This window comes from Arachis ipaensis, chromosome B1, assembly GCF_059453495.1.
Source record: "Arachis ipaensis isolate K30076 ecotype BB chromosome B1, ASM5945349v1, whole genome shotgun sequence".
Classification (NCBI taxonomy): domain Eukaryota; kingdom Viridiplantae; phylum Streptophyta; class Magnoliopsida; order Fabales; family Fabaceae; genus Arachis; species Arachis ipaensis.
Window position 1 is genome coordinate 149909439 of NC_142436.1, and position 12869 is coordinate 149922307.

Genomic DNA, 12869 nt, shown 5'->3' on the forward strand with positions numbered 1-12869 from the left:
TTGACTTTCAAAATAATAGCGTAATATAACAAATTTTATTGATTATTAATAATCAATATACAACAGTCATACATACATAAAATAATATCTGGCAATGATTTTTTTCCCCCTTACTCCATCACCATTCAACAAAATGTTTGTCGCTTATAAAAGTATAATGCAATAGTGCAAGTAATTTTTGTATAGATTATTTATATTCAACAACAACAAACAACAACAAAGCATTATCTCACTAGGTGGGCTCGACTACATGAATCAAACGATATTATTGAACTCTATTATATATCATGTCTACAAAGAGACTGTTTACATGTAGACTCATTTGACCACTTCATGGATGGTTTTCCTAGGTCTTCTTCTGCCTTTTACCCCTTATTCATTTTCTATCTCATCCACCTTCCTGACTGGGTGTTCTGTCGGTCTTCTTCTCACATGTCCAAGCCACCTAAGATACGATTCTGCATCTTTTTCACAATAGATTCTACTCCAACTCTCTCTCATATCTTCGTTCCTTATTTTATCTAATCGCATATGACCACTCATCTATCTCAATATTTTCATCTCTGCCACACTTAACTTATGTTGGTGCTCCCCTTTGGCCGCCCAACACTTTGTACTATAAAGCATAGCCGGTCTGATAGCAGTGCGATAGAATTTACTTTTAAGTTTTAAAGGCACTTTTTTGTCACATATAAAACCAGACGCATTCCGTCATTTTGACCAACCTGCTTAGATCCTATAATTTACATCCTGTTCAATCTTTCCATTATCTTGTATGATGCATCCAAGATGCTTACAATTTTTAACTTTTCGTAGGATATTTTCTCCAAACTTCACCTCTGTATTAGAGTTTTTTCTTCGGCGGCTGAACTTACATTCCATATATTCCGTCTTGCTACGGCTTATGCGCAGGCCATACACTTTTAGAGCTTCTCTTCAAAACTAATGTGAAAAGGTATAGACTTAAGGATGATCCCTAGTGTAATCCTATACTAATAGAAAATTCTTCTGTCACACCACCTTGAGTTTTCACACTAGTTGTAGTCCCATCATACATGTCTTTAATTGTACGAAGGAAAAGTCTAGGGGCCAGCAACTTTGTTAAATTTTGGCTCGCATGTAACCAGCAAAGAAAAGTGAGCCATTGGATGAAATCTCACACTAATCTCACACCATTAAAACCATCATTGATGGCTATTTGATAGCTACAAATCACAAGGTCCCCTAGCATTCCTCATGTACGAATATATGTTATTCTTACTCTCTTCATTTCCAAAACCTTCCATAAGACCTCCCTTGACATCCTATCGTAGGCTTTTTCCAAATCAATAAACACCATATGTAGATCCCTTTTATTAATATGATACATCTCCATCATCCTTCTTAATAGTTATATCATTTCAATGGTAGATCTGCCTGTCATAAAATCAAATTAATTCTCTGTTACTTGTATCTATTGTCTGAGCCTCTTTTCTATCACCCATTTTTCATAACTTCATGTTATGACTCATGAGTTTGATTATTCTATAATTTTTTGTAATTTTGTATATTTTCTTTATTTTTGTAGATAGGTACCAATATGGTCTTTCTCTATTTATCTGATATCTTTTTTACCTTAAAATCTCATTAAAAAGTCTGGTTAACCAACTGATGTCTTTCTCTACAAGACGCTTTTAAACTTCAATCAAATTATTGGTCTTACTTTTTTGCCATTTTTTATCGGTTTTAAAGTTTCTTTTACCCAAAATAATATAATAAAAATAATATCACCATCTTACGAAACAAATATCTGTCATAGAAAAATATAAATTCATTATCGTTAGATAAATAAAAAGGAAGAGAGTCTATTAATATATATATAGAAGTTGTTGTCTATCTGACAAACTTAGACATTATTGATTTTGTAATCAAATGGTTTGAAGACTAATTCTAAAGTAGTCTACCACATGTGAATGAACTTTTAGAATTGTAAAAGTAATATTAAAAGATATGATATCTGTATTACTTTTATAATATAAAACTGAAATATAATGAGTATAAAAAGCTGAATAAAATGTACTCTTGTCCAAACAAAAAAAAATTACATATTAAAGAATGTGACTCAACCGACAATTAAATTACATCTTTTTTTTTTTCTATTATATGTATTTATTATTTGAGAATTTGACTTTTTTTTTTTTTTTATATATTTATAAAGACAATCTATTTAGTGGATACATTAGTACTATCCACCATGTATTAGTAGTAGCAACTGAATTAAAGTAAAATTATTGTATGCTGCAAACTTTATTAAGATTACTACGGAAAATCACTTCTCTGGTTAAGAAAATATAACACTGAAATTTAACTTATCAAAGTATCATTGTTAAATTTAGTAAACTTTCAAGGATTGACAAAATTCTATGTATTCTAATATAGAACTTGAGTAGAAACATGATAAAAAAAACTTAATAAGAAGAAAGATGGTTCATATGGTAGTTTTAGTAAAGAGAAGATTTATAAGCTAAATCCAGCTCTTAAATTATGTGAAAACAAATAATTCTTCTTCACAAGATGGTTGTTTCTAGTTGCAACCCAAATGTATAATATGCTTTCATCTTCATTTGTCTAGATATATCAGTTAATAAATATAAATTGTCTTTTCTGCTGTCCCTTTAGCGCAATAAACATGCTGATAAAATGTCCAACGTGCACCACTTGCTGTACCTAAAAGGTGAAGGCTTGCAGCCTTACGCAACTTGCAGAGTTTGAACGGACAAAATGACATTTCAAATCAAACCATCAATAAGTTAAAGTAATATTATTGGAAACATTTCAGGTGCACCGGGAGTACCGGTGCACCAATTGTTTTAACCGTTAAGAAATATATATAATATATATTAATTGAAATCAACGGTTAAAACAACTGGTGCACCGGTATTCCCGATGCACTTGAAATGTTTCCAATATTATTTGTATGTTGTAATATTCAAATCATTATTTTAAATATCAAATAAATTAATTTTGTTTCTCATTATTAGTACTCATAAGTCATAAGTATTATTATAATTTTTTTTTTATTTTTTGTCTGTTAAAATTTGTGTACTAACAAAAATTCAAAAAACAATTTAGTCAGAGTGTAAAACAATTATATGTGGATTAAATTCTTTAAATTAATCAAATACAATTATATTTTGTACATTGTATTTAAAATTTAATAAATAAGTACATAATTTTATAAGTGTGAATAATTATTAAAAAAATACAATTGATATCAAATAATATTTTAAAAGTAACCTCTTATAATAATCTAAAACTAAACTAAATCAAAATGAAAATAAAACTTATAATTCAATTACTAAACAAACTTTTTTAATCAATCATCAATCAAATTTAGATATAACTTAAAAATTTCTTTTTTATATTCAACCATTAGAAATCAATTCTCAGAAAATAACTTAAACAATGTATTATACGTTGTTGTTAGTCCAAAAACTCAAGAACAATGTTTTGTCTATTTTATACTTTTTCTTTAATTATAAAATATTTGTAATGTTTCATCCTTACGTAATTAAAAAAATTCATTACAAAACATTATAACGTTTTGTTTTACATTATTTTAAAAAAAATATTCACATTTGTTTTATAAAATAAAAAATTATAATATAATATGTCATTGCAATATAATATCAAAATTATTAAATATTTTTGTTTTTTATAAAAAAATAACTATATATAAACAATTTAACCACTTAAGAATCCTATAAAAGACCTCAAAAGAAAAAAAAATATTAGGTGAAAGATGTGTAGAAAATAAAGAATGGCAAAGAGACGTCCCAGCACATGGAGTAATCTCAGAGTCGACCAATAGATACTTGACATGTCGATATCGTATCCTTTCCTTTCTCTCTGTCAGTGCAGATATGTGTGTTTGTGTACTCTTTTGTCTTGCATTGCCGCTTGCCATCTTCTTCAACAGTACCCTTACATTGCCGCGGAAAGCCAACACCTCCATTTTCTCTGTATCGTTTAATTTAAGCCGTCACTGTTGCAAAGTTGAAACTTCAAACTCATGAAATAATACTAAATAATAAAAATATTTAACAGATTATGCCGGATTCAGTTTACTGTGTGAGAAGGACTTGGTACAGGAAGTCAAAATGAGCTAATAATTAAAATCATTTTGAGTGGGAAACAGTATTTTATATTTTTAATTTAAAAAAAAATAAAATAAAAATTTTATTAAAAAAAGAGTGAATACCTAATCCGACCGACCCTAGTTTTCTAAAAAAAACATTCAACCCGGTCTTTAAACTTTACATTTATAGGATTGATTAGCCTGCAAAAAAACAATAAAACACTGCCATAAGGACTAATCAGTCTCCTAAAAATAAATTTCCGAAGTCAGGTTGGATATTTTTTTTTTGTTAAGGGTTTCGTTGTCTTTTGAGATAATTGTAAGGGCCGTTTATCTAAAAAGATTATCCAATATTCTAATAATATTGCTATTTTAATAATTTTAAATAGGTTGCGTTTCCATGTTTAAAATTTTATAGAAAAATAAAAAACAAAAAATAAAATTTTACTATTTATTTTATTTATTTTATAAATTTTAAAAATAAAAATATTAAAAATAAAAATATTAATACTCTTTATATATATTGATTTCAGTTATGTATATTTTTTATAATAAAAATTTATAATTAAAATAACTATAACACTAATTGAGAATGAATTTTTAAAATTTTTTTAATTAAAGAGTTAGGTACAAATTATTTTTTATATTTTTTCTTAGTCTTACCTATAAAATATATAGTGAGTGATTATACTTTATTCTTTTAAGATTTAATTTCTTGTGTAATATTTAAAAGAGAGACTAAAATTGAAATTAAAAAAATTAAGATTTAATATTATATTTAATAATTTAAAATTAAAATTTTAATTTTAGAATATAAAATTTCAGTCTCTTTAATATTTTTAGAAAATAAAAATTGATTAAAATTTTAATAATATTTATTTTTAAGTTTTAACTAATTTGTGTCTAAGGACACTTTTTAAAAATATAATAATAAATTTTATTAATACTTTCGATATATTTAATATATTAAAAACATACAAAAAAATAAATTTTATAATATACTTAATCTATATTCTTAACACACAAATAATTAACAAAACCTGATCATAACTTATTTTTTATTTTTTTTACTAAAGATGAGAGACTCGAAACCCACGACCTTTAATTGAGTATGAAAATACTATGTCATTTGAGTTATAATTCATTGACAAATCATAACTTATTTTTATATATTTTACATTAAATACAATATAAAAATTTAATTTAATTTCGGTTTTTCAATTTCTGTCGGTCTTCCAAACACAAACCTAATATTCATGTATCACTTAAAAATCCTCCATTATTATGATATAATGGCTAGAATTATTAAGTGTTGGTGGTTAGCGAAAAGAAAATAGACAAGGACAGAAAGCAGACAACAACCCTAATTCATTCATTTAATGGGAAGGAAAAAAAGAGTGGTTTCAGGTAGCTAGAGCTCTAGAGGCTCCTGCACTTATATATACATATGTGAATCCCATAACAAAGATGTGTGAGCATGAATGTGAGGATCTTTCAGATCTGACTCACTAATCACAGAGAACACACATGCTTGGGAAAGAAAAGAGAGAGAGAGAGAGAGAGGGGGGGGGGGGAGGAGGGGAGCATGATGATGAGATCAAAGAGAAGAGACTGAGTCACTGAGATATGGGGAGTAGAGAGGAGTGTGGAGCTACAGAGATGGATAAAAAGAGACTGACAGAAGAGAGTGAGCACACGCTCTCAGGTGATTGTATGAGGGCATGCAATTGCGGGTGCGTGCTCACTTCTCTATCTGTCAGTTACTTGTTCTCTTAGCTTCCTTCTCTTCCTCCCTTTCTCTGTGTCTAAACTCTATTCTCGTGCCTTTTTATTTTCGGTTCTTACTCTCTAATTATTTTTCTTTATTGTTATTATTATATGTCTCAACTCTCATGTATATATGTATTTTCTGGAACTGATGAACCCTGATAATTAATTATTATTAGTTCGCAGCACACTTGAATATGACATACGAATAGGTTTTTGACACATGCTCCTGTCATCTCTCTTTGACGCCTTTTTCCCGATAAGGATGAGAAAAAGAAAAGCATCTATCTTCATTATATTGGCATTTGTCCACTGTGTTTTTGCAGTTTCAAGTTGATTCATCTCATTTCTTTCTCTCCCCTCTGTATATATATTTTTTCTTTTTTTCATCTATTTAACATATTACATACTATTTTTTAAAATTTTTTTATAGCACACAATATCTATATTATAATATAGAAAAGCTTTCAAATATGTCGGTACGTATTTTAATAAATTTTAATAATTGATCTTAATTATATATATTTTTTATAATCAAGATTAATAATTAAAAATTATTAAAACACTAATATTTGCATATAGGTGGGTGGTGGTGGTGGGAGGTTCAAAGCGTGACTTTTGATGGTACTTTCTTTTCATTGGGATGGAACAAGAAGGGTTGAAGTCGAAACCCAAATCCAAATTGAGTTCGTCAAGGCTGTTGTACGGTTTGTCGATTCAGTGTTTTTACTTAACTGTTCATATCTTAACGGAAAAAATCAATGTTGAAAGGAAGTTTTATGATCTTAAACCGTTGCTTTTTCATACTATTGTCCGTCTTCTTGTTCCTTCTTATCAACCATGCTACTATTTTCATTCTCCAACTTCAATCTGGCCAAGAATTTGGGGCTGAACCTTCAGAATCAGATGATGACAAGTTTCTTGTGTCCTTGAATGCCTTATAATATTTTTCAAGTAACATTTGAAGTAAAACCCTTCAAGAAAGTGTGTCTTCTTGGAATCTAATCAATCTATATATATAAAAAGATAGATTTTAGATTTTCCTCTTTCCCTTTGTGGGATGAACGGTTCTAAGAGGATTTCAAGTAACAGCCTTTTCTTATTAAGGTTAGATATTCTTGGATTCAGCTCATTCTCACCGATTTGCTTTAATTTTAATTACCTTCAGAAAATATTTAATTACTTTTTCAGCTTTGCTGATTGGGTTTCATTATTCATGTCCATTGAAGGGTTGTCTAAGTTAGATTTGTCTTTTATCACAGATTCACAAAGTAAGTCGGTTTTGCCACTGAACTGATCTGTAAAGAACTCCAAGCACTGAAACCACTACTTAGGTAACCATTTTTGTATGCTGCTGAGTTAGTTTCATTTGTTAAATCATTGAACAGTGAGTGGTCATGAGCAAAGAGCAATAATAGATTCTTCAGTAACTGTGTAGCATATGGTTCTTTATGTGATTTAGAATAATCACCATTAATAGGATGGAGAATATGAAAATTGTTGTGTATTGGGAATTTTCTACTATTAAACTGGCCAAGATAATTTACGGCTTGGCTGCTTACTTCTACTTTTTTGGGCTGCAGTTGAAGGCTGATACTCTCACTTAAACAAATATATACATATATATGTCCATAGAAGATTGATATATAGTTTAAAGTGAACATGTGATGATTTATTGGTAATTCATATTGATTGATCATGCATGAACTTAAAATAGCTCAAACTAAGAAATGAAATATGCATGCTGGAAACAATTGTTTAATATTTTTAAAAGACTCAATCAAGCAGTGGTAATGAGAAAATTGTTTGCATTAATTATCTTTTACTGTACCAGTAAAGAGTAACAGGCTGATTGAGTGTAATTTATTAATTATTGCATATTATTGTAGATTACTTTGCTTGTTTTTACTATTTTTCAAAAGATACCTATGTATCATACTCTCTTAGTAAATTATCATTTAGCAAACCACTTACTAGAGTATTTTTGAGTGTAATGCAAATTGAGGAGATTTTGTTTCTCTTCATGGCATAAGTTTAAGAAGGCTAAAATTGAGGTGCTTCAATGACATCCTAACAGCATAAGTAGAGTGCTTTTTTGCCTCTTTGTTTTTTTAATAAAAAGCTTACTTAGCTTTGAGTGTAGTTTTAATAGGATAACTATTAGTTGTTCACTAAAAGAATTTAATTTAATATGAATACTATATATCCTACAATATAAAATATCAGAGTAAATTATATCATTATGAATCGTTATGAATATGAATGATCTGATCTGAATTGATTGTATGAAATTTCAGTAACAGAAGTACTGGTAAGTCAAAAGATTTAATCTTAATGAATGAGATATAAAAAAAATATGAATTTTTTTAATGTAGAAACATCAAGCTTGTCCAAGTAAAATTTGTATCATATAGTTATAAAGAAGTGTTTTTTTTTGTTAGAACATAATTATATTAAGTCTAGCAATATGGAATGGTTATTCAACATTGTGTGGTGGTTGAAGACAAGAAAATAAGCTTGATATTGCATTGATAAGTATATATATTAATGGATGAGTGGATACTCTATAGAAGCAGACACTTACAATTGGAGTAAGTATTAGGATAAACAAAAAATAAAAATTATCGACAGAATGTCTCATTGAAAAAAATCATTATCTGCAGATTCAATGTTTAAAGTGTATAAGTAATAAGATAGAATAATTATGCTAAAATGAGATTCAAATTCAAAGATAAAAGTATATAAATATAAGACAGAATAGCCAATCTTAAAAAATTATCTTTTATGTTAGTTTGTTTGCTTTAATTTTGTTTTATTAAAGAATTTTAAAAAATAAAATTTTCTCTGAGTACTTCAGGTACTCAATGATGTTAGTATTTGTTTATGCATAAGATAAGTAAAGAATTATTTTGTTTTAGAGAATAAATACTAATGTCATAATTGACATTTATAAATTTCTCTATGTAGAATTCATCTAAAATAAATACCTATCCCTTAATTTTAATGATTGGCAATAATTTTATAATGAAAAATTGTATATATATACTGACAGAATCAGATAAGATACTCTGACTTATAATGTGCAGAGAAGTCATGGTTAAAACAGAATATTTAAATTTGATTATTCATCTCTTACTATTTTAGAAATTTCTGAAACAGGAATGTTGAAATGTCAGGTTGACATCTGTAAATAACTGATGAAATAAATTTTTTTTATCTTGAATAAAGAAGGATTTAGATGCTAATGTTATCTATGCTGCAAGTATTTTGTGCACAAATTGATGCATTTCTGTGTCATGACACAGGTACATGTGAACACTACTTATATTAGATCATGAAGAATGATTTGGTGACCTATTTCCTAACTCTGATTTCTGATTCAAGGGTAGAGTTTGGTGAATTTAATTCAATGCAGCAACAAACACATATTCAAGTGGACTAGTATTTTGTCATGAGCTGTGGATTTCTGAGTTTCCTGCAAGATTTAATTTGATTATCAAAACTGTGTTGGCACAAAATCATACACTCTAGGTTAGTTGTACACTAATTCATATGTAAAGGCTGAAGCTGCTTGTAAAGCTGCACATTCTATATACGGTGTAGCTTTTATCATAACATGTACATTCATCTCTTTCAATAAAGCTTATAGAGGGAGTTAAGTTTCAAAAAGTCCCAAATAGGTTAACCAGCTTGCTAATTAAAAGAAAATCAAACTAAATATAAGAAGAATATTATGAGATCTTCATCATAACATTTACATTCATCTCTTTTAATAAAGCTTATAAAGGGAGTTAAGTTTCAAAAAGTCCCAAATAAAACTCATGTGAAACTAAATCTTCAAAAGAAAAAGGGAAAAAACAACAGATGATGTTGAATTCTATTGTGATAATAGCAGTTATCGGATTAGTTATAGTAACAGATTATCAATTAGGGAAGGGCATGAATCCTATTGCGATAACTATTTATCTTAAAATTGTTTTTTACCTCAATTTTTAACATAAATCAACCGTGTGTAAAACTAGCAATTACAAGAATACATTTGATTTTATAATTCCCCAAGTGTATATTCAGTGATAATTTTCAAGTATAAAGAACTCACTACAATTATGCTGGAGTTGGCGATGCAATAATTCTGGTAGGTGCATCTGTGCTGGAGTGGGAGATGCAATAATTGAGTGCAATTGCCTAGGGCAGGCACCATTTTGGGAAGTGCAATTACCAAATGAATTTTCTCATTATTTTTCCAATTGAGCATGGCGGTTAACCACTTAGAAAGGAAATGCACCATTTTTATGCATATTTTTTTATTTTTTATATTAAAAATAAAAATTTAGCAATCTTGTACCATAAAGATTAAAGACACATTTTAAGAGGATAATAATAGAAATTTCATAAGTTTTTCATGCATCCAATATATTAAAAGTGTAAAAATATTTATTTTTTTTAATAGAATATTTCCTTTTTAGTATAATTAAAATGTGTTCGTAGCACATATATTAACAAAATCTTAAAAATAATGATAAAATATTAAAACAATGTTATTTTTAAACCATAGAAATTATATTAAAAAAAAATTAAAAGAAAATGGTACAATTAACCAAAATCCTTATAACCCCACAAGTTCAATAATTCGCCTGGCATCACTCAGGGGTGCCTTGAATCATCATCTTGATGTGGATAAAGCAAGAACAATTCATGATCACAAGTTTAAAACTACAAAAATCTACAGTGAAAAGTAACAAAAAGAAAGAAAAAAGGGATCTAAGCGCCCACAAATTTCCAATAATAATTCTCATACAAACGGTCGTCAACAACAATAATAATATATACACTTCAAATCATTAGCATAAGTACGTAGTTATGGATTCCCGATTCATTCCTTAGCTTACAATTTTTGAATCCTTAACACTGGGCACTGCGAATTCCCAAGACAATAATACTAATAAAATGAGAGATTACTACACGGTAGTAACACAGTAGCAGTGGAGAATATTCAAATATTCAATACTAATACAAAAAACAAATCCTGAATCTCGAACCTCTAAACAAGATTAATAAATAAATTAAAGAGAGAAGCACACAAATTCAAATGGTGATATTAAAGTTTGTCTAATTAAGCAGGTGTGGTATTCTCAGGTGGGGAAGTCCAGAAGATATCCTTGAGTGCAGGGCGAAGCTCCTTGCTGCAGAACTGGTTGTACTCCAAAGTGTCACCGTTGTCTTTCTTCACCTCCACCACCAGGAACGACGGCGTCACGGCGTATATATCCGCCGCAATTGCCAGCTTCCCCTTCCTTCCTCTCTGCTGCCCCTGCAGCCTCACCTTCGTCTCATCGCTGCTCCTCTTCACGTCGAACTTCACCGCCTTCGCCACCTCCTCCAGTCGAGATATCACGCTGCTCGCCGTCCCCGCCGTCGCAAACCTCATCTCCTCCCTCTCCTCCCTCTTCTTCTCCTCGAACAACCTCGACAAATCAAATCCTTCCGATAACGATATTATGTGAAACGCGTTCATCGTCGATGGCTGCTTCATCTTCTCCTCTATGTCTTTCTCCTTCTCCTCTTCATCTTCATCCTTCATCCCCCGTAGCATGTTCTTCGGAACAGGTTTCTTGAACCACGGTGACTCCATGATTTTCGAAATGGTGATGCGAGAATTCGGATTCGGATCGAGCAGCTTGGTGATGAGCCTCCTTGCATCGCCGGAGAACCACGGCGGACACTTGAAATCTCCTCTGTAAATCTTCTTGTACATCGCAACAAGGTTATCGTCCTGAAAAGGCAAGCAACCTGCAAGAAGCACAAACAGGATGACGCCGCAGGACCATATATCGGCCTTGGCGCCGTCGTATCCCTTCCGCCCGAGCACCTCCGGCGAGACGTATGCCGGAGTGCCGCAAGTTGTGTGCAATAAGCCGTCCTGGCGGAGATGCTCGGAGAAAGTGCTGAGTCCGAAGTCAGAGACCTTGAGGTTGCCGTTGTGGTCAAGGAGGAGATTCTCCGGCTTGAGATCGCGGTGGTAGACGCCACGGCTGTGGCAGAAATCGACGGCGGAGATAAGCTGGTGAAAGTAGAGCCTCGCAAGGTCCTCCCTCATGCGTCCCCTTGTGGCAATTTTGTTGAAGAGCTCGCCGCCGCGGACGAGCTCCATGGCGATGTAGATCTTGGATTTGGAGGCCATTACTTCGTGGAGCGCAACGATATGAGGATGCTTCATCATCTTCATGACCGAGATCTCTCTCTTAATCTGCTCCATCATCCCAACCTTTATCACCTTCTCTTTCCCAACCACTTTCATCGCCACGCTCTTCCCGGTTTCCACGTTCCGCGCGTGGTACACCTTCGCGAACGTCCCCGTTCCAAGAAGCCTCCCTAACTCATACTTCCCCTGCAGCAGCGTCGACGCTGAACCCTCACTCCGTCTATCTCCCATTCTAATAACAATAATAACTAATCACACGACAATTACAGCCTTGCCGTCAGCTCGCTAGTATATATTATATATGTTTCCGTGAAAAATAGTAGTGTACTAGCCTGCACTACCCGTCTTCGACGTGTTTGCGGTGGCAATTTCTGCCGGCGATGGTGGCGGTGGAGAGTTTTGGAGGGTCGGCGACCTTAGTGGGAGGAAGGAAAGGGCTTATCATCTCTCTGCATTACAAAGAGTGATTTGGGGAATGGAGGTGAAGAAATGAGTGTAGACTGAAGGATTGTTTGATTTCCCTTTTTTTTTTTGGCCAAACCAGCGTTATCATCCGACTGCTTACCTAATGTTTGGTATGAATTTATAAACAAGTGTGTGGGGTTTGCGGTTTTGGACTTTTTCTTAGATTTGATCGGACGGTTGTGAATGGAGATGGACACGTGTATGGACTATGGTAGGTCTGTCATCGTTCTTTATGTTTTGATGCCGACTCTACCGTGGGAGGTTAGTTACATGACTGTACACGGATTGGATCCGATTGTATAAATAGTCTAAAATTCT

The 12869-nt window shown here is 31.5% G+C and overlaps 1 protein-coding gene and 1 long non-coding RNA gene across 3 annotated transcripts; one reads left to right on the forward strand and one right to left on the reverse strand.

Annotated features, from left to right (window-relative positions):
• The first annotated feature begins 5530 nt into the window (after positions 1-5530).
• On the forward strand, positions 5531-9553 carry LOC107641184 (uncharacterized). Of its 2 annotated transcripts, XR_015902619.1 has the most exons (3): positions 5534-6991; positions 7147-7218; positions 9190-9553. It is a non-coding gene; the product is annotated as an uncharacterized LOC107641184 (long non-coding RNA). The 2 variants fall into 2 exon arrangements; XR_001620374.3 differs by having other exon boundaries at positions 5531-7218.
• A 1080-nt stretch (positions 9554-10633) lies between these two features.
• On the reverse strand, positions 10634-12666 carry SIP3 (SOS3-interacting protein 3). The gene has a single exon (XM_088502237.1). It carries the CDS (start codon positions 12315-12317, stop codon positions 10998-11000), a length of 1320 nt encoding a protein of 439 aa, XP_088358363.1. The 5' UTR covers positions 12318-12666; the 3' UTR covers positions 10634-10997.
• Positions 12667-12869: the final 203 nt, after the last annotated feature.